Source organism: Callithrix jacchus, chromosome 15 (genome assembly GCF_049354715.1).
Source record: "Callithrix jacchus isolate 240 chromosome 15, calJac240_pri, whole genome shotgun sequence".
Taxonomy (NCBI): Eukaryota; Metazoa; Chordata; class Mammalia; order Primates; family Cebidae; genus Callithrix; species Callithrix jacchus.
Genome location: NC_133516.1, coordinates 100257621 through 100280685, shown reverse-complemented (window position 1 = coordinate 100280685; position 23065 = coordinate 100257621). Strand labels below are relative to the sequence as shown.

Here is a 23065-nt window from a genome sequence, read left to right as displayed (position 1 = left end):
TTGTTTTTTCTATATCCACAAAAAATGGTCATTGGAATTTTCATAAGGATTGCATTAAATCTGTAGATTGCTTTTGGTAGTAATGCCATCTTAATAGTGTTAAGTTAAACTTCTGGTCCATAATCATGAGATTTCTTTCCATTTATTTACATCGTTTTAAATTTCTTTAAGAAATGTTTTACAGTTTACATTGTACAAGTTTTTCACCTTCTTGATTAATTCCTAAGTTGTCTTTTTGATAATATTGTAAATGGAATTATAATTTTTCTTTTTGGATGGCTCATTGTTAGTGTATAGAAATAAAACTGGTATTTGTGTGTTGACTTCGTGTCCTACTTTGTTGAATTTTTTATTAGTTCTAACAGTTTTTTCTAATTGCATGGACTATTTAGGGCATTCTACATATACAAGATTATATCAACTGTATACAGAGATAATTTTACTTCTTTCTTTTGAGTGTGGATACCTTGTATTCTTTTTTTTTGGCTAATCACTCTGGCTAGGACTTCCAGTACTATTTTGAATAGAAGTGTTACGAACGGGTGTCTTTACCTTTTCTCTTATGTTGGAGAAAACATGTTCAGTCTTTTACCATTGAGTACAATATTCTCTATGGATATTTCACATATTGCTTTTCTTATGTTGAAATTTCTTTCTATCCTAATTTGTTGAGTGTTTTCATCATGAAAGAATGTTTAATTATATCACGGGCCTTCTCAAGATCAATTGAGATGATCGTGCAGCTTTTTCCTTTATTCTCTTAATGTGATCGATTACATTGATTTTTGTATATTTACATTGAACAAATTCTACTAGGTCATGAAGTTTAGTCTTTTGAATATGCTTTTTAATTCACTTTGCTAGTATTTTGTTGTGGACTTTTACATAATTGTGAAAAGTAATATTGGTCTGAAGTTTTCTTTTTGCAGTAGTGCCAAAGAGAGGATAATGCCAGCTTAGTGAGTTAAGGAGGAATGTTTTCTCCTTTTCAGTTTTTAAAAAAAGTTTGGGAAAGATTGATGTTGTTTCTTTTTTACATGTTTGGTAGCAGTCACCGAGGAAGCCATCAGTTCCAGGACTTTGATTTGTAGGGATATTTTTTTTATTACTTATTCAATCTCTGTACTAGTTGTAGACCTATTCAGATTTTTTATTTCTTTGTGGTTTAGTCTTGGTAGGTATTGTGTTTCTAGGAATTTGTCCATTTCATCTAAGTTATCCAATTTTTGATGTATAATTGTTCACAGTACTCTAATAATCCTTTTTATTTCTATAGACTTTGCAGTAATGTCCTCACTGTCATTTTTTATTATGGTAGTTTGGACCTTCTCTCTTTTTGTCTTAGTTCATCTAGCTAAAGGTTTGTCAGTTTTGTTTCTCTTTTTGAAGAACTGACTTTTGATTTTGTTGATTTTCTGTATTATTTTTCTATTCTCTATTTCATTTATCTCTGCTCTAATCTTTATGTCCTTTTTTTCCCTCCTGGCTTTGAGTTTAGTTTTTTCTTTTTTTTCTGGTTCTAGTTGTAAAGTTAGGTTTTCGATTTGAGGTCTTATTTTTAAAATACAGGCATTTGTAGAAGCTATAAATTTTCCCCACTGCACTGTTTATGCTGTATCCCATACGTTTTGGTATGTTGTGATTTTGTTTTAATCTCTCAATATTTTTAAATTTTCCTGTGATTTTTTTTTTTTTTTTTGAAGCAGAGTCTTGTTCCGTTGCCCAGGCTGGAGTGCAGTGGCATGATCCTGATTCAGTGCAACCTCCACCTCTTGGATTCAAGTAATTCTCATGCCTCAGCCTCCCAAGTAGCTGGGATTACAGGTGTGTACCACCACACCTGGCTAATTTTTGTATTTTTAGTAGAGACAGGGTTTTACGATGTTGATCAGGCTAGTCTCAAACTCCTGGTCTTAGCCTCCATAGTGCTGGGATTATAGGTGTGAGCCACTGTGCCCAGCCTTTCCTTTTTTCTTTTTCTTTTAGTTCTTTGAGTGTCTTTGAGACAGTCATTTTAAAGTCTTTGTCTAGTAGATCTGCCATCAGGTTTTTCTCAGGCACAATTTCTGTTGATTCATTCTTTTGCTTGGGAATGTGCCATATTTTCCTGTTTCTTTGTATGACTTGTGATTTTTCTTTTGTTAAAAACTGGACATTTAAATCTAACAGTGTTGTACTTCTGGAAATCAGAGTCTCTTCCTTCTTTAAGACTTGCTGTTTTTTTTTTGTGTGTGTGTATTTGTTTGTTTAAATTGTTGTAGATCAGCCTGAGGTTTTCTTGTTTTTTTCCTGAGCCTGTGCCTTTCTCTGGATATGTGCAGTGACTTCCTAGTTTCCTCTATACATGTAGCAGCTTTTGGATGCATTAGTCTTCAGTATCTGGTTTCCATAAGGTGAAAAAGAGACAAATGAAAGGAGGGAAAAAAAGACACCAGCCCCTTAAATCCCCTTGAAGTCACTAGGGAGAGGCATAACAAAAATGGCCTTTACCTCTTCATCTACACTTATGTGATCATAACCAGCCATCAGTGATCAGAGCAGGTCCCCATTATTTGGACGACAGGGTCTTTTTTCTCCCCACTGTAATTTTCAGCAACCTATGTGAAAGATCTTAGGAACATGGAATGTAGGATGGGTGGGTAGCTACTAATGTCCGAGAGCTGAAATGACTGAAATAACTGCAATTTGCTATCGATCCCTTCCCCTGGAAGTTGCATGCTTTCAGTAGACTCCAGAGTTCCCAAGTAGTTACATTAGATTCTGCCAGTACAGTTTTTGTCTAGGTGGTGAAAGCATCTGATGCTTCCTACTCTGCCATCTTCCCAGAATCCTCCAGGCTTTGTAGCTTTTAGTGTGCCTTTACGTTTATTCTTTGTGATAAATTTGTGAGGCAGGTTACTGCGGCCACTCACTTGATAGATAAGAAAGCTTAGTGGCTTGCCCACAATTATACAACTAATATATGACGGAACCAGCACTAAAAAATCTGTGTTTCTTTTTTTTTTTTTTAATTTTTTATTGCATTTTAGGTTTGGGGGTACATGTGCAGAACATGCAAGACAGTTGCATAGGTACACATATGGCAGTGTGTTTTGCTTCCTTTCTCCCCATCACCCACATTTGGCATTTCTCCCCAGGCTATCCCTCCCCAGCTCCCCCTCCCACTGGCCCTCCCATTTTTCCCCCAATAGACCCCAGTGTTTAGTACTCCCCTTTCTGTGTCCATGTGTTCTCATTGTTCTTCACCCGCCTATGAGTGAGAGCATGCGGTGTTTCGTTTCTGTTCTTGTGTCAGTTTGCGGAGGATGTGCTTCTTTTAACCTGCAGCATGCTCTGCTTTGATATAATAAAGACTAAAGAGTTAATGTAGAAATCGGAAAAGTAGGCTGGGCATGGTGACTCACACCTGTAATTCTCACACTTTGGGAGGCTGAGGCAGGTGAATCACTTGAGGTCAGGAGTTCAAGACCAACCTGGCCAAAATGGTGAAACTCTGTCTCTACTCAAAATACTAAAATTAGCTGGACACAGTGATGCACACTTGCAATCCCAGCTACCCAGGAGGCTGAGGTGTGAGAATTGCTTGAACCCAGGAGGTGGAGATTGCAGTGAGCCAGTATCGTGCCACTGTGCTCCAGCCTGGAAAGAGTGAGACTGTCTTAAAAAAAAAAAAAAAGAAAAGAAAAATCAGAGAAGCAAAACTTCATCAACACTTCTAGATAACAGGGAGAAGTACATCAGGATCTGGGGTACGGAGAAGAGGAGTGTGAGATGAACTGAGACTGTTCCGCTGTGAACAAGTCTATGTGAACCTACCCTCCAAGGCTGAGGAAGCTGAGAGGCCAAAGAAAGAGCTGACAAATCCAGTTTCTTAGACGTAAGCATTTAATAGGGACTCAAGAACAAAAGCCATATCTTAGGCTATGGTGAAACAAGAATGGTGGATCCCTGTGTCATTAATCCCCAGACCCAGGACTTAAAAACCAAGGGAAAGAATGTACAGGACAATTGAAGTTGACCCCTGGTGAAAGGTAAGAATGCTATGTGAGTCTACCTAAGGGCAGGTTTTACGGTCAAGGTTGTTTTAACCTGAGGGCATGATTTACAGTCACAGTAGATAAAGTAGAAATTTTAGAGGCATTTCCAGAACAGGGGTTAATCACAAGTCAGCATGACAGATTAGTATTTACGATGGAGTTACTTGATTATCCACAAAAACCAAATACTGGGCCAGGAGAAGAAACTGAAAGTCTGAATTAAAAGCCCCAAAAGCCAAATCCAAAAGAAAATTTGGAGTGAGAGCAGCTGGGGTTTTGCGCGGAGACCAGAGGGCAGACCTGGGAATTTGTGAGGTCTGCTTAGCCAAGCCCAACTGTGAGGACCCTTTTGAAAGCTGAGTTCTTTCTCTGTTGGTCTCTAAGAGTCGTAGCACCTGAGCCAAAATTTTAACAGGAATAGTATGGTGTTAGGTCATTTATTTGCGTTTTTCATGGATTACATAGTCATATGTTAAGGTTGTTATAAGGTAGGCTCTGTGATTAGTGGTTATCATATTGGACAAAACAGTCAAACATGGATTCTTTTTTTAAAAGATTTTTAATTACTATATACATATGTAAAGGTATTTAAAGTGCTAAGAAAAATAAAGAGTGAACAGTAAAAGTATTTTCCCTTGCCTTCCTCTCCACCTCTTTTTCTGCTCTAAAGATATCCGCTATTAAAAATTTCTTTTGCATCCATTCAGGAAAAGAAAAGTATGTGCAATACAATTTTAGGTGGATATGCTCTTCATAAGTTACATAAAATGACTATGCTAGGGATCCTCTTATAAATATATATTTAAATTTAAACTATAACTTGGAGGTCTTGATACAACACTACATTTGGGGAACAGAATTTGCCAGTTTTTTATTCATACACTTTTACATTATCTCCAACTTTTTACTATTCGAGCAGTGCTATAATGTCTGTGGCAACTTATGTATGTGTGTAGGGATAATTCCTACCAGTATAACTGCTGGATGAAAGGATAAGAACAGAGCTTCTTAAGGACAGTCTGCATGGTCCTGTTTCCAAGCAAAGAGGAAACACACAATTTGGGGATAGGACAGGGCATAAACAATAAAGACTAGAGAGAATAGGAACCAGGGATAAAATGAAAATGCAAAAAAAAAAAAAAAACCACACCTCTGACTGTGAGGTAAGAAAGATAAATATTTGTAGCAATAATTTTAAGAGTGCCCTTTGAAGTTTCATCAGTACCGTCTTTCCTGGGAATGCTTAAGAACGATTCTTTAAATGTCAATATGTTTTATTGTGTAAACATATAACTTTTAAAATACAGGCTATTGTTTTTAGTTTTATTATAACAATACTGCAGATTTACTGCATATAATTTGGAAAATGCAGAAAGACTAAAGTAGAAAATAGTTTTCAGTCATCATATCACTATTCAGAGACAGCCAATATTGATATTTTAATCTCTATTTCTGTATCTGTATTAATATTTACACAGTGAGATCATATCATATATACAAACTTTCCTTTGCCAATTGTTTTGATTTTAATATTTTTTTCATTATTCTTTGCCTTTTTTTTTAAGATAATAGAAATCTAACATTGTTTTGGAATGAATTTGGATACCAGAATGACATGAACATAGAGAGACCCTTAAATTCTATTCAGTATCAAAGAAGACAAGCCATGGGTATCCCATTCATCATACAATGTGGTGAGTGTTGAATTCCATTCTAATTACCAAATATTAAGATTTCTTAAACATGCAGGTCATTGTGTTAGGAACTGAGGGATGAGAGAGACAATGGTAAGACGTTTTGCTTCCAAGGAGGTTACAGTATTAGAAGGAAGTTGTAAAGGTGAAAATAGTTGTAATACAGGGAAAAATAAGGTAAATGATATAAAAGAGGCAAAGAATTATTTGAGGATTCAAAGAAAAGGACTGGGGAGTAGAGACAAGACTTCATGATGGAGTAGCATTTGTGATAGTCTTTAAAATAGTTTCAGGTTGGGCACGGTAGCTCATGCCTGTAATCCTAGCACCTTGGGAGGCTGAGGTAAGTAGATTGATTGAGCCCAGGAGTTCGAGACCAGTCTATGCAACATGGCAAAACCCCGCCTCTACAAAAAATACAAAAATTAGTCAGGCACGGTGGTGCACATCTGTGGTCCCAGCTACTTGAGAGGCTGAGATGGGAGGATTGCTTGAGCCTGGGAGGTTGAGGCCATGGTGAGCTGAGATTATGCCATTGTACTCCACACTGGGAAACAGAGTGAGACCCTGTCTTAAAAATACATAAATAAATAAATGAAAATAGAATTTTGATAGGCAGAGATGAAGAGTGAGAAATATGCATTAATATCAGGTGTACACTTCAGCTAAAATGTTTGTGAAAGAATAAGAGAAAGCCATCTTTCTATTTTTCATACGTAACACTGTTTAACACAGAGTAGGAATTTAGTAACTGACAACTGAGTGACTGAACAATGAATAAATAAGACAAACACATGAGGTTGGGTAAACATTTAGAGATTCTTGGATGTCAGGATAAGCTTTTCCTTTGATAAGCAAGGAGGAGAGACTGGAATTCTTTCAATAGAAGCAATAGGAGGATAATTACATTCAGCACTTATTGATATGTTTTCTACCCACTACACAAAGGGGTATGGAATTAAAGACAGTCTCTAATACCTGCAGCTAACAGTTTAGTAGAGAAAACAGACAAGCAGATAAGAAAGCACTCTACAGTGTATAAAACTCTATAGAGCTATTTATACAGCTCTCAGGGAGCACCTCTTTAACCTTTTGCCTGGGACTATTCCAAAGAGGTCAGGGGTACCTTGTAGTTAAGGTCGTTCTGGCAGCTCAGTGAAGGAAGACTTGGTGAAGAAGTAAAACAGGAGACTATTGTAATCTAGGATGCAGGTGAGGAATTGTAAGTGTCTGAATGAAGGTGTGGCAGTAAGAGTTAAGAGAATCATACATGACAGATATTTAGAAGGTATAATTGAGGAAACTGATGACAGTATGTGACAGTTTCTCACATGCTAATAATAATGGATAACAATTACTGTGATTTTGATTTGTACCAGCTACTGTTAGAATCCAGTCTCCAGTACCCAAGAGCTATACGAAATTGGGCAAATTGTTTAACTTCCTTAAGTCTCAGTTTCTTCTTTTATGAAATGAGATTATATTTGTAGTTCCATTATAGAGTTTTAAGAATAATGTGAATTAATAAGTATAAAGTTTACTAAGTGCTAAGGAGGATAGTGTCAAGCAGTTTTATGATATGATGAGGGGGAGGAGGAAGAAGAGGATGATGTCATTTCATTCTCAGTAACCTTTAGATACATATTAATGTAATATTAATCTCTTTTTATAGATAATGATACCAAAATATAAGAAGTTAAATAATTTGTCCAAGATCGTAGAGGTGGTAAGAGGTGGAGCTGTTCAAGTTCTTAACCTTTGTGAATACTGACTCCCTCTGCCTTAGGTGAAAGAGACAAGTGTTAACCTATGAGCTGTTAGCAGTGTGTCTAGAGGGAATTCAGGATTAAATCCAAGTTTAGCCTGGAGAGAGAAGTGTGCCTTCATCCTAAAGGCAAGGAAGGACTGTAAGGGAAAATGGGTGAAGAAATCAGAAACTATGAACTGGTGAGGGGAATAAGAACAGAAGAAAGTATGTATCTGGTTCAGAAACCTTGACATTCTCTCCTCTCTCCCTCCCTTCCTTCCTTTCCTCCCTCCCTCCCTTCTTCCTTCTCTCCTCCCTTTTATCCCTTCTTCATTCCTTCCTTTCTTTTACCCTTCCTTCCTCCATTTTTTCCTTCCTTCCTTCCTTCTTGCTTTATTTTATCTTAATTTTGTACTAGTTGAGGCCATGATTTTCCTTCTTATGTTATCCATGTAGTTGGAGACAGAAAATGAAGTTGTCAGCAGATAGATAATAGGTCAGAGAAAATGGGAGAGTCAAGTCACTGAAATTCTTAATTTGGTTTTAGAAGAGGTGAATTGGGATCTATCATTTAAGGTTATTTTGGCTGAAAGTAGCAGAAACTAACTGGGAGGGAACTGAGACAATAATCACAATAACTTGTTGGTGGGGTCCTGAAGTAGCTTATAGAAACGGTAGAATAGACGTGCCATCAAGAATAATGGTATCTGAAGGATTCGCTTGTCTTCGGATTGAGAGCTACCTCATACTTTTGCTATGTGCAAACTGACGTCTTACTATGATAGGCTCATTTTTTATCGTGATCTCTTTTCTGTGTCGTTTTGTTTTGAATGTCAGATCTTTGTCTTAAATGGAGAGTCTTGCCTTCCTCTACTCATTATCAGGAGAAAGAATTTTTTGACATTTGGATTTGTGCTAATAATCCTAACCTCTTGGAAAACAGGTAGTTTTTGATTATTTTCTAACATTCTTTGTCCATTTTTGATTTCTAAAGTTCATATGTATGAACCTTGAAAATGTCAATCTATAATATAGATTTTAGCTTAGTATCTGGTATCTCTTCAAACTCTTTCTGACCCCCTGCTACCTGTGCAAAGATTATTTCATTGGGGTGCTTTTCCATCAAATAGAAGAGATCTGGGTGTAACTATCTGAAGACGGGGGTGTGCAGCTCTGCACTCCCACCGGTGGGAGACCACAACGTGGTACTGAAGAGTTCTTCCTTCCGGTTCATTTTCACACAACAAATGGCCTTATTGTACAGGAATGTTACTCAGAGGGTGTCATTTAATTTTGTCTCTTTTACATGTAAGAACAGTGCCACTCGTGATGAGTGGCTAGATAAATATAGCCATGTTGACAGAAAACTGATAGACCTTAGAAGCCTAAAATGCAAAAATGTTTTCTTATGTTTATAATTTCCTTAAGTCCTTGATTCTTTAAATATATGACATGATATTAACCATCAGTGTTTTATTTTCACTGAAAAGCTTGTGACAAAAGTATGCTTAAAGTGGCAGCAAGAGATTTGAGGGACATGTAAAGAAAAATTGATTAAAAGGGCAGTTAATTGAGATTTGGCACTTTCCTCATGGGAGCTTATTAGCACTGATGCAGATATGACCATTCCCAGGGAGGGTGAAGAAATTAATCTGATGACCTTGCTCAGTCCTTTGATTCAAAGTGGTAGGATAGGCCATCTATACCTTGAGAATATGCCTTGAAATAAATTGTTGTTCGGCAAAACCCCTGACATATATGCCGTGAGGTTTGGACAGAATCACTTAAAATAAGTATATCAAAGTGAGGACAACTATAGTTATTTATTAGGGAATATTCTATGAGTAGAGGGACGGAGTAATGGGATGAAAAGTATCATTGTCTGTATTTACAGAAAATACAGTTTCTTGTCAGTAGTTAATTGCCCATTGTCAGCAAGGACGATGTCAATGGACAGCATTTGAATGAACAATGGACTGGAAGCATAATAACTTTCTCTTACTTTGCAATTACATTTGCTATCTCATTGCATTTCTATAAAAGGCCTATGAACTTTCCCCATTTTTCAGAGAAGAAAATAGAGTGGCTAAGAAAGGATTAGTGACTTGCCCAGAATTCTTCACTGCAGCTGAAGCTGGATGCCAAGTTGCTGATGCAAAACCTGTACTCTTCCTGCGTTACCACATTGTCTGTTGGAAGCCACCCTTTTCCGTTTCAGAAAGGCTGGTATCATTCAGATACTTTTTTTTTTTTTTTGAGGTGGAGTTTCGCTCGTTACCCAGGCTGGAGTGCAATGGCGCGATCTCGGCTCACCGCAACCTCCGCCTCCTGGGTTCAGGCAATTCTCCTGCCTCAGCCTCCCGAGTAGCTGGGATTACAGGCACGCGCCACCATGCCCAGCTATTTTTTTTTTTTTTTTTGTATTTTTTGTAGAGACGGGGTTTCGCCATGTTGACCAGGATGGTCTCGATCTCTTGACCTCGTGATCCACCCGCCTCAGCCTCCCAAAGTGCTGGGATTACAGGCATGAGCCACCGCGCCCGGCCTCATTCAAATACTTTTTAGCGGACAAAATACATCTTACAAATGGTAGGACTCAGTAACCTGGACAGGGTAAAGTGGAGCCACTCTTTTTTCAAATGATTGGAGCCTGGTTTTGTTTTCCTCTTTAAGCACAGAGGGAGGCTATACATTTTTGACACAATACCTGAGAAATAGCTGTCAGTATGCTTCTATTACATTTATACTATGCACTTATCTGCATTGAAAACAGGGACTACCAGCAGAGTAAAAATGATGCCCATTACTAGGCTGAACCAAACATGTCTGAATTTTGAAAAGGATGTTAAAAATATCTATGTATTATATTGCACATTAAATTCACCTCCAAACATCTTTAAATGAAGACAGTAGAATAAATTGCCTTTTAATAAAATGGTTGAGGTTTCTCTCTTCAGAATAAAAGCTTAATGTTGCTACAGGTTCTTTTCCGAAATGAAATAGAAACCTATATAAATGCCACCCCACAGATGTCTTCAAATCAGCACTGCAGGTTGCTGTATATATAGAAGTAGTCCCTAGAATTTGCTTATCTAGCACCTTTCTTTGAAAATAGCAGTAATAACAAACACCATATGTGGGTGGAATTAAGTGTTTTTTCACAGTAGTACCTGAATTTGATTGTAGTTCCTAACTCTTCTCTGTTGGTATGGGGTGAGAAAAATAAAACGCTGCAGCCCTGAAAAACAGAAATGGTGGGTCTGATCTGCCTCACTTTTCCCTCACTGTTCCAGATGGGAGGAAGTCCTCTCTCAATCCTCAGCCTCCTCCTCCCTTGCCTAGACCAACACCCCTGTATTTTCTCTGGACTTCTGTCCCTTCCTCCTCTTTTTGGTAGCTCAGTGGAACTCATCTCCTCCCCACCCCCAATCAATAATAGAAAACTTCTTACTAACCTCAGCATCTTACAGCACTACTAAGTGCTCCCCGCCATGCCCTGGATCAAAGCTATGCCCAGCGGGAGTTGAACTTCTTGTCTGTATCAAGCTTCGATTCAAATTGAACAAAATAATACCTTACTTTTTCAGCAGTTTGGCTGACTCAGTTTCCCAGTACATAGCCACAAAAGCAAAAGTAAGGAAAAAAAATGGCCTCAAACCTTCCAAACCATATGCTTTGAGGGTTATTAGTATTTTTTTTTGTAATCATAACAAGAGATGTGCTCCTTTGTACCCTGTTTATTGTCCATTTACAAATCATTCTCTGTTATTATATATTTACTAACACACAGGTTATTAGAACAGCACATCTGTAAGGCTGGGAAGCAGAGTGGCTGCCAGGAGCAGATACCCTTATGACAGTAGAGCACTTGGGCAGCATCTGCAGTCAGGACCAACGGGCAGTTTACAGAAGGGGCTCTATGCAGCTCAGGACCCCCGAGGATATGGCTCAATCCTACATCACATAGTCACTGGTCTTCACAGTGATCCTGGGTCATCAAACAGATAATCCATGTGTTTCAGGGGCATAATTATTTGCTATATTTTAAAGAGACATATGTATTTCTCTACCAAGTTTTTTTTGGGTGGGGGGAATGACAGTGATGAGATAAAGCTCAGTGATCTAAACTAGTTTTTACAAATGGCTTCATTTCATGATAAAGTAGAATAAATGAGGCATTCACAATTTAATTGACACTTTTCCATCCTGGTAAATATATGCCACTCTCCACATTTTTTATTAAACTGTTTTCCATGTAAATTGGAGATTTAAGGTCATTTGTTACCTAAAGCCACCAATACAGTGCTTTTCTTTTGTATTTGAATTTTGGATATGTGACATAAAGAGTAACGCCTTGTAGAAGCAAATCATCTTTTAGAGACGGTAGGTTTGTATTTGCTCCTGATGTTAAATCTTGTGCTGTTGATTCTGAAGTTGTCACCAGGTAGAACGTCTACCTTCCATTCCCCTGGGTACCAGGAACACAGTATCACCATCAAAAAATGAGAAAGAGAAGCAACTTAGAGAGTCGGTCCTGAAGTATCAAAATAGACTGGCAGAACAACAGCCACAGGTGAGTTGTTAGGAATTCCTCCCAATCCTACTGATTCTTGAGCTGCTGGTTTCATATGTGCAAGTTGACTAAAGCAGTTTACACAATAAAATGTGTGTACTCTTTTTTCTGTCCTTTTCGAGATCTTTTAATTTTGGATCTAAGAGCTGTTCTAGAGAATGAGTACAGAGGAGGGAGGAGAACTTTGTAAAAAAATACCGTATAATGATATCTAAGCCCATCTACACAACAATGCACGTGAGAAATAGAGACATAGATTTCCTTCCCACTCCACAGCTGCACATAGAGCCCAAGTCAGCCAGCATGTCCAAGGTCACGTGGTCAAAGCGTAACACAAGTTTGTATAACTCCAAAGGACAGGCTGTTTCTGTTCCATTACACTTCTTCCCTGAGGGAGGGTTTTAAGGTAAAGACTTCTTTTAAAAAGCATTAACCTATTAATTTAGAAAGTCAAAGTCACATTTAATTGTTAAGAAAAGTCAATAAATAAAACATTACCATCAGTCAACATAGGTAACCATGACAGTTTCGAGTGTAAGAAAGAGTGGCATGTAGAAAAATTATTTTATTTTCTTGACTGATAATTAAATCTCTATAGATTTAGCACATAAATTCATCATTTTTAATTGTGTGCCTGTCAGCTTTCTCAAACAGCACTTGTTGCATATGTCTAAATGTGTGGACACTTCTATAGATGTCAGGAAATAAAATGCTTGTTAAAACAGAAAATTCAATGATGAAGTGGGAGCGTAACCAGCCGTGGCAGCTTATAGTAAGTGTTTTCCTGGGCTCATGGAGGGTTACTCTTTTACCTCACTTAGCTTGCTAGGGTTCTGTAGTGCAAGTCAGATACCACCTGAGATTACAACCAAAACAACCCCGAGCCTTCCTTTCTACCCTGCAGTCTTAGGGTCTCTTTGGGAAAGATATTGAGTCACTTTGGAAACACATTCTCCTAAGCACTCCCCAGCCTGGCCATCATGCTGAAACCCCATCTTAAAAAAAAAGAAAAGGTGGTTCAGCTTTCTACAGTTTTTAAGGGTTTGATAACATAAGTCAGCAACAAAGGTTTCACAAACTTTTGATAAATAAGTAAGTACATTCAGATCTTTTTGTTATGAAATATTTCAATTTTGTTTCTTATTCTGTTTACCACACTTTGCAGCTTTGCGAAGGCATTCTGCATGTTCTGAATTGATTGCATCTTTATTTGCATTTCTGGACATTGTTTATCTTTTCTGTAGTGATCATGGCCAACCCCTGTATGGTAATAATGCCGATCGCCGAGACTGAACTAGCTTGTTTGTTTAGTACTGGGTGTTGAATTCATCACTGAGGCAGAGAATATGATGGCAGCTGATGGAATAGCAGATTTGGGCCAACAGTTTTGCTTATTCTTTTTTCTTGGTAGTTGATTTTTTTAATAAGATTTAAGCCAAGGTTATAGATTTAGTTTATTTCAAATGTAAACGAAGAAACTTACATAGAAATTCACTGCCAGTACTTCAAAGGACGTAAGAATCCTCTTCATCCTTTTTTTCCCTTGCAAAAGGAAAATTTTACAAAATCCTTTGTTTTTTTAAAAAGATTTCTAATGTGTTTTACATACTTTGTAGTTCTCGGGCCTCTACCTGACCCTGCTTTTGTGGTAATCAAGGAAGGCTTTGGGTTGAGTTTCACTCAACCAAGGGTGATCAGTTAATTTTGAGGGGATTGTTGAGCACGTATTTACCCTCAGGTCTGTCCCAGGTGGAGTATTATGGGGAATACAGAGTGTCTGTAAACAAAATGCAAGTTCCATGAGAGCAGGGAGAGTTGTGGTTTTGCTTACTGTGAATCTGTATTAACCAAAATAGTGCCTGGCATATACTGGGTACTTAATAGGTAGTTGTATCAACAAATAAAACATGCCCTCAGATATTATACAGTCTTTTTGTGGACCAGGTCTGACAGCAGTTTAAAAATGAGCGACCACCATAAAGTACTATTAATTCAAATGTGTTTTCTGACTGTAACTGACACGGCAATAGAAGTTTGCTACAGAAGACAGTGAGGGCGGCTTCAATCAAAGGAAGTTATAAAAGGTCGGGGGCAGTGGCTCACACCTGTAATCCCAGCACTTTGGGAGGCTGAGGCGGGCAGATCACTCGAGGTCAGGAGTTTGAGACCAGCCTGGCAAACATTGTGAAACATCGTCTCTAACAAATTAAAAAAAAAAAAAAAAAGTAGCTGGGCATGGTGGCTCACTCCTGTAATCCCAGCTACTTGGGAGGCTGAGGTGAGATAATCCTTTGAACTTGGGAGGTGGAGGTTGCAGTGAGCCCGTGCGACTGCACTCCAGCCTGGGGGAAAGAGTGCAACTCTGTCTCAGAAAAAAAAAAAAAATCAAATAAAATTGTATAGGGGAACTGACATTTGTGTCTTGCAGTCTATTTAGGATAAACAGAGCGAAAAGGATAAGGCATTTCAGGTAAGAAAAACAACCTAAAGGATTACTTGGAGATGAGCACTAATTTGTTCCTTCATGGAACCAGTCACTTAAATTACATGCTAAGCTTACAAATTTTAAAAATTAAACTCAGTATTTGTGTGGTATCTGTCTTTTAAAAATTGTGTGACTTGTTATAATGATGCAGCTCCCATATAATTATTATATGGTAATTACTGAATAGAAGACCTCTGAAAGATGACCTCGATTCCCCCTTTCACGAAAATAATCCATAAAAGTGTTCAAAACTATGTTTTGGTGATACTTATCTGATGCCAAAAATAAGACCCAGTGTTCAGTATAAATTTCTTATTCTCCTGTCTTCTAAAACCTGTTAGAAGTTTTGGAATGTGATATGAGCAAGGATGGGAAAGCAGAAAAGCAGAGCATCACTGGCTCTATTCAGGTTCAGTGTAGACACTCTTCTGGTGTAGGCTAGACACCACTGGAAAATCAAGAACTGGCTAGTTTATTACCACGATTCACTGTGTGTCTGCTGTTGGTGTCTGTTCGCCTATTCTCGCAGTATCGCAAAATCATGCAATATATGCCGTGTAATGATTATTTGCCCACCTCCTGTTTTCTCTTCCTCCCTCCCACTCCCAGTGACCACTTAGCCATTGAGCAGACCTGGGTAGTGAACGTAAAAGTGACCTAAACCTGTACACCCTGTCTCTTAACTCTCTTCCATTTCAGCTTTAATGGTAGCAGCCATCTTGATCTGGAAAATGAAGGGCTGACTAGGTAAATCAGAGATCTTTCTGGAGTTGAGGTTCTGTGGTTATCTAATGATTCCATGATAAGAGAGGTATCCTAACCATTAGATGTTGTCCCGTAGGAGAAAATGAAGTAGCTAAGTCTAAAGGTATTGTTTCCACCTGGTGGCTTATTTAATTCCTACAACATCCCAGCTAGCGATATCTACTTTAACAAAGAGAAAAGTGAAATCCAAAAAAGTTAAATAATTTTAAATCACATAGCTTTAAATGGTGAAGTTGGAATTTATTTCCTTTTTGCCTAATTCCAGCACCATTTTCCCCACAGTCTCATAGGAAAAATACAGACAAAAAGGACATAAGAACATTTACAGTAGCAGCAAACTTATATATTGCAAATTATATTTGTTAAGGGAAATACCTAAGTTCAGTAAACTAAATGGGAGCTCAAATTCAAGATCTGTCACCTGTGGTGCATGTTATAGAGTAAAGGGGTTGTCCTCCATGTAATTGATAAGCTATGTCAACAAGCTAAGATCCTCGTTATAAATTGTGCTTCTGAATACAACCCATCCCCATCTTTATCCTTCTGAATAGATGAATGAGTAATCGGTTTCTAACTCCACTTTCAGCTTCATTCATTACCTGCTACTTTCTATACTGAGTGGCAAGTGCCACCTGCTGGCCAGATGATGAAACTTTTATTTCCATTGTTTGATTTGATTGCTCAGTTGTAATTGTCATATGAGCTGGATAATTGTTATTTTTCGGTAAACCTAGGAAATAACTTAAAAACTGTAATGTTATAAAATCAGTTTCTCTGTATTTCAGGACCTCCTCATTCTCAATTTGCCCTTTTCTCAATTTTTAACTTAAAATTTCTCTTCCACCTTCTATTTATAACAAGGGCAATCGTGTCATTATCATGCACACAGAATCTAGTTTTACTTACACTTTATTCAGGGTTTTATGGTACCGTGTGAAATCCACTTAATGCCCTCAATCATTAAAACACAGATCACAATTTTTTCCCTGATTTTAGCTACCCTATATTTACCCCTTTATACCTAAGTAATGTTAATGACTAGTGTATTTGCATAATCAATATATCTGTGCAACATGTGGTGAATTGCTTATGTGTCCCCTAGGCCTTTCTCAACTAATCTTTTCTGTTTACTATAAATTTCTTGGCCTACAGTCCGGGCTGTCTGTAATCTGACACTAGTTGGCTTTCTATTAATATAATAGCCTCAGTTTCTTCCACTCTGTACTGTGCTCCTACTGAGCTGCTCCATGTTCCTGATGAGTGTTCACTGCATGCTCCTCTGCAGACCTTTGTATCTGCATTCTTGTCTGGAGCAGCCTCTGGTTCTTCTCCAGTCCTCCAAAATCCAAAACTATTGCCAATCCCTGTATGAACTCTTACATTTACCTACTTGGAAAAGTATCTCCTTCCTTCCAGTTCCCTTTGTCCCATGTGGTCTTTCTTACTGTTTTACTTTCTACATGGTATTATAGTTACTTTGCGTCTAATGTTATAGTTAATTATGTATCTTATCTGTCTCCCAATCAGACTATCTGCTTTTTGAAAGAAAGGACTATTTTTTATTCACCTTTGCATTCCCAACAGTACCTAGGCCTGCAAACCATGAATGAAGGATGGAAGGAATAATTTGATTTATGCAGAATTCCTGAAAGGTGAATATTTTATATTTGATTGGCTTGGTTGACTCTACATAGGTTAGACTTACCAACTTCTGCATATATTACTGCAGACCAGATTTTCTTACACCTGATGATAATAAACTGTTATATTTGGATTGGAGTACAGAGACTGCATTTGGATTTCATTTGTCATGTTCATAGTCATCCAGTCAAATAAATAACCTTTACAAGACTTCATGCCTGGTGAGAAGGAACTCCAGCAATGGAATTCCGTTCTTTTTCAGCGCTCATGTGGACACACATACACTCAGAAATGAAATACTATAATCTGGCAATTCCCACGTTGGTTGTTTTAGCAGTAAATGTAGAGCAAAGAAGGCTTGCTGAACTTTTAGCTATGTTTTTCAGATTGAATGGCGTATCTGAGTACAACCTTGTAATGAAGAATGTGAATGCATTTTTCCATGTAGAATTTAATCTTTTTAATGTGTCATTATTGTATAGGCTGCTGAGTTTTCAAATCTGTATAACTATACTGACAGATGCCATAGAAAATACATTTATTTATTCTTCAAGAGTGCTTTTCAGTCTCCTTATATAAATGGTTATGATCCAAAATTTGTGACACCTATAGGCCCTTGTCTAATAAGTGGCTATTCTAGTTATTGTAGATGAAATATTTTCCTTTATTGCTCTTACTACAAAGAGCTCATTTCTCTATGGTGATGTATTGCTTTTCGAAGAGGGATAATGCATAATATATTCACATTTTTAGGTTCATGGCATATGAAAAGAGACATTAGACAAATTGCTTATGATTTACTAGAGTACAGGTCCCTTGAAGGCAGGTATCATGTACTGCTTTCTTCTGTGCACCTCCCACCACCACACGTGCTGCAATGTTGGCCACAGTAGGCGTCTAATAGGAGTTCGACTCCTTAACTTGCACTGATTGTCCAAATTATTTTCTTTTTCGTCCTTTCTTGAGAAGCTGATGTGATGGAACAGCATTCGTAGTTTACTGAACTGACCCAGGCAGCACTGATGATTAAAGGGCGTCAGGACAGCCTGGCCGTGTGGCACAGTGTGGTGCAGGGAACTCAGGACATTCTCAGCTCCTGGCTTTATAAGTATCTTTATTTTGCCATGGGGTTGACACTGAGGAATACCATTCATTGTTGTCTACTCCTGAGTTTCACAGAAGTGACCAAATGCTGTTTTCAAAGGCCAAGAGAAGTTTGAGCACAGAGGGAACACATTTTTCCTCCAAGAAGGACACCAATAGCTTTGATAGTGGCAGGCAGTCTTGCCTCATTACATCCCTGTCTTTGCATGCTAGTCAGTCATTCCTGTTCACACCAGCAGAAATGGACAGAGGAGTAGAGGTTCAGATGTGTTGCCTGAAATGATTTTCACGGCAGGGAATACTAATTTGGGTTTTAATCCAAATGCACCTATTTGATCTCTACCCTGCAAAAACTCCTTAAGCATCTGAACTCTCTGTACAGCCAGTCCCCAGTTAGCGTGCATGTTAATCGGGGACTATCAGAGGCTGCCTGGTGTCCTGGGTACACCTCAGGGCCTGTTCCCTGACTTCGCGTAGAGTAAGATACAAGTCTTCAGCTTCCTTTCACAGTAGGCTGCTTGCTGCTCCCCTCTCAAGGAAGCCTGTGCCTCTGTGCCTGTACCCCTGGGCACCAACCCACCTGAGTCCTCCTCTCTGAGCTTGAATCTGTTTTTCAACTTGCTTGACCCAATTTCCTTCTTACTTAGGACCTAAATTTATATTTTGAATTCAGTTTGGGGAACTGTGTTTCATGACTGATGTTCTGATTTTGAACTTAAATCTTGTATCTTGTACCCCTGATTCAGCCTCAATCAACCCTTGTTCTCTGACCATATTTGTGGTGTGAATCTTCTCCCTTCCTCTGTCTAAATTTCTAGAGGCTTGAGTAAAATTCATACTTCATCTTAATTGGGGCCTGTTTTTCACCTTGTACTTTACCAGCATGTGATTTCATCTCTCCACTCCTTCAGTTAGTGTTCCTCCTCCAAGTCCAGCATTCTAACCAGGTTACAGGGTCTCCTGACACACCAGGGTTTGCATGCAGTCCTAAAAATCTGACATGAGTCCATGAATTTTGCTTCATAATGGTCAAGAATAACCTTTCCTCTTCTTGGCGGGACCCCAAGAATGTTTTGTAGGCACTAGCCAAGACCACTAGGAATAATTTCTGGCGTTTGAAAATAAGGAGATATTACTTAAAATGCTTCTGAATAGAAGCAGATCTAGTTTGTTTTGTTTGAGCCTGAGGTTCATACAATTTTGGGGATCCTTTTAAAGTAGAAAATACCAAATTATAAATATGCAGTTAGACAGTGCCATAGAAGAGGCTTGTGTAAGGGAGGGACATTGCCGCTTAAGCTTCATACGCTTTACGGTTCACCCACCATCTGTTTCTGCACGTATTATACCATGTTGTCACCGCAGAATATTTTGTAATAAAGGATACTTACATATTTTTCATATTTCCAATTCCCTTCTCTCCAGTCTCTCCCTGAGACTTCCAGAATTATGTATACTTTTGGTGAATTTTAAAGCTACCTAATTCCTATAACTGTACATATTACATAGAGGAAGAAACCTAATGAGAAGGATGAGCGCAGGGGTGAAATGATAACAACACTTAGGATGTGCCTCTATCAGTGCTCTAACTGCACTGACATTTAATCCTCATTACAATACTATTATTATTCTGATTCCTGTTTTGTGGATGAGGAAACCGAGTCAGAGAGAAATAATCTGCCAAAGATGGAGTTAGGGAACAGCAGAACCACGATTTCAGCCAATGCAGACTGGCTCCGACGCCTCATTCTATTACTGAACTATATTCCCCTCTGGCCAGCGTGATGTAGGAATGGGAGTGCATCTGAAACATAGGATTGATTGTTAGTTCAAAGCTGTTCAGATGACTCTGCTTTTCTCGTTTCAGTTTGGCTCAGTTGCTCTTCTGTGTAAGAGCAATTGAGACATTAACTGCTAATAGTAATCATACTTTCTTTTTCTGACTAGCTCTGTCTATAGCGGGCAGATTTGGAAGGCAAAGTGACTTTGGAAAGGTTTATAGGAGGAGGAATGCTTAGGAGCTCTTTGAAGGAGGTGCAAGCAGCAGGATGTAGTGGACAGCTGTGGCCTGGCGTTAGGATCCCTGCCTTCAGGTCCCAGCTCTGTTGTTCATTAGTTGAGTGACCTCAGGCCTGTCTGGTGTCTGTAGTCCTTGATCTGAGTATCCCCAGCCTGGGGAAAAGACGAAGAAGAAGACTGTATTTTCAGGAATCATGCCTATAGATCATTTCTAGAGAAGTTTCTCTGAACATTTAGGGCACAGGAAACCAGGAGGAGGAGGCGCAGCGTTGTCTCCTGAGTGTGGAGCCAGCGCTGCTTCACTGCAACTAGCCGTTCATTTGCTATTGGTGATTATTCCTCTCTTCCTCTGGGAGAGGAATAGGGAGAGGACACAGGTGAGTGGTTCCTGCTTTAACAAATAAAAAAGGTGGGGGTGGGGAATTAAGCTAGATGTTTACAAAGACCCATTCAAATTTTAGAACCCATATTCGTTGCCAGTCTTTTATCACAAGCAGTTATGTTTCAAATATCTGTATTTACTAATACTATTTTGAATATAAGCATGATATTTCTGAAGCAGAACAAATCGTTATGAGACAAGTAATCATGCTAATTACCCTTTGCTCCACTTTTTACCCCTGGAGCAATGGATCGGGTGAGAGTCAGATCAGATGATATCCTACAATGTGTACTATAGGCAGAGAACTCCTAAGAAAATGTGTCCGGACAATTCTATAGGACAGTAGCAACCACCCTCTCCACACTCTTTTGCACTTTGGGAAGGACCCTGGGTTGTAGCTCTTACTTACCCTTTGGAATATAAACAGATCTCTAGGGGTGGGGAAAGAGGAGACTAGTTTCTTCAGCTTGACAACTCTGGTCTTGTCTCCGTGGTCCCAGATTTTATTCCTCCCTTAAAATGTAAACAGATACCTCCAGAGAGGGAAATGTCTCTGGAGGCAAATCTCTTTAGGTGCCTTCTCCACTAATAATCAGTTGCAGATCAAATTCTAAGATTTGCTCTTTTACTCCAGGTCCCAAGTGAAGTAAATTTAATCAGAAAATCCTGGCTCTATAGAAACATAAAATTATTTTCTCTGTAGTCCCACAAACAATGGATAGAAAATTTGGAAGGAGCATTCTTTACTCTCCAGGGCTGTGGGTCTGCAATTATGGGACTTTCTGGTAGAGAGCAGTGTCACAATTTTATAGAAACACTCACTCCTGAGGTCTACGCCAGACAGACTAAACAAGCATCTCTGAGTCTGGTGCTTTGGAATCTGCATTTCTGCCGCTTCTGCAATGATTCTGTGCATCTCCGCTATTCAATTCTTTATTCCTGGTTTACGGATCCTTCAGTTTTTCTACTTCCAGAGATTGTTCATCTCATGCAGCTCTCACTGATTCTGCCTGTGATTTGCAGGACTTTCTGAACTATAAAGAAATGCAATAGTCTTGCTGGGAGAAGTTGTAAGTGCCATTTAACAAATGAATACTGATATTTTCATCTTTCTAGGGTAACGATTCTTCTTTGAAATCTGAAAAGATGATGGTGATAAAAATGATGCTGTCATTGGCGAACTCATTAAGTAACTCAGATTTTGAAGTAGATTAACTGTGTTATTCAGATTTCTATTTTACAAAAATGCAATCAAAGATGTACGAATATATTCCTCAGAAAAGTACATATGTGATTTTTAAAAAAATGTGTTTTTAAAACTCTAGGCCAACCCCAAAAGTAATGCTGAAAATCTTCATCTATTAGTGGAAATCTCTGTCTCTAATTAGAATTAGAAGGAAAACTTTTAGGGGAACTATTTACATTTTTCATTTGGGTCAGCTTCATTTAGTATACTTAACACGTGTAAATGTAGTGCACTAATCATGTGTAAATTGCTCTTTCCACAGAGTATGCTTCAACAGATAAAAAGTATGCTACTTTTTGTCTCAAGGCTTTAGAAAACTTTCCCCTAATCTCATGGGTTTTATTTATTTATTTATTTATTTTTATTTTATTTTATTTTTTTTGAGATGGAGTCCTGCTCTTGTTACCCAGGCTGGAGTGAAATGGCATGATCGTGGCTCACAGCAACCTCCGCCTCCTGGGTTCTAGTGATTCTCCTGCCTCAGCCTCCCAAGGAGCTGGGATCACAGACATGTGCTACCATGTCCAGCTAATTTTGTATTTTTAGTAGAGATAGGGTTTCTCCATGTTGGTCAAGCTGGTCTCAAACTCCCAACCTCAGGTGATCTGCTCACCTTGGCCTCCCAAAGTACTGGGATTACAGTTGTGAACCACCACGCCCGGCCCTAATCTTGTGTTCTACATTTTGCTTTGACCTTTCACTTCAATTCCATTGGATTATTAAATTAAATATGCAAGTATTTCCTCTGTTATCTATTATGATCAATGATAAGTACTTAGCATTGTGCTGAGTTCATTGGGCCTTATAACAGAAAGGCCATTGCCAACCTCAGCAAGATAAGTTTCAGAGGGAAAGCCAGGTGGGATGAGGGGACATGGTGAATGGGAAGTAAAGAAATGGAAGCCATGGGTAAGAAGCCATGTCAGAAAGTTTTGTACTAAAGAAGCAAAGAAACATGGGGTGACAGCCAGGGTGTTCTGTAGGGTTGAGGTCAATTCATGGTTAGGTGAAATCGATTGAACCTGGGAGGCAAAAGCTGTAGGAAGTGGAGATGGCGCCACTGCACTCCAGCCTAGGTGACAGAGTGAGATTAGACAATGCTTCTGGACTAAGAGAAAAAGGCCAGTAAAATTGGAGAAATACAGCACACAGGTGTGGTGGGACCTTTTTCATGTAGAGAGTCCAACAAGGAGAGGAAGGAAGGATTACTGAGGCCCAGCTGCAGGGTTTAAGTTAGCGCGGGAAGAGGGACATGTTTTCTTCTGCGAATGTGGACAAGAAGTTAAGGGTGTTCACACACAGACCTAAAAACCTCTCAATTTTTTTTTTCTGCTATCTACAGAGGAGGCAGGGTCATCTGAGTGAAAGACGC

The 23065-nt window shown here is 38.7% G+C and overlaps 1 protein-coding gene and 1 non-coding gene across 7 annotated transcripts in view; both read left to right on the top strand.

Moving 5' to 3' along the window:
- The window catches only part of MORC1 (MORC family CW-type zinc finger 1), a 185015-nt gene that overhangs the window by 93192 nt on the left and 68758 nt on the right, over positions 1 to 23065 (top strand). For all 6 annotated transcript variants that reach the window (XR_013526993.1, XM_078350178.1, XM_078350177.1 and 3 more), the window contains 3 exons: positions 5603 to 5731; positions 8316 to 8421; positions 11913 to 12051. Coding sequence is in view for 5 of the 6 variants with exons in the window: in XM_078350178.1 (XP_078206304.1) it covers positions 5603 to 5731; positions 8316 to 8421; positions 11913 to 12051 (374 nt within the window). In the remaining variant the exon portion in view is untranslated. The remainder of the gene's footprint in view (positions 1 to 5602; positions 5732 to 8315; positions 8422 to 11912; positions 12052 to 23065) is intronic.
- On the top strand, positions 20239 to 20451 carry LOC118148249 (small nucleolar RNA U3). The gene has a single exon (XR_004735008.3). It is a non-coding gene; the product is annotated as a small nucleolar RNA U3 (small nucleolar RNA).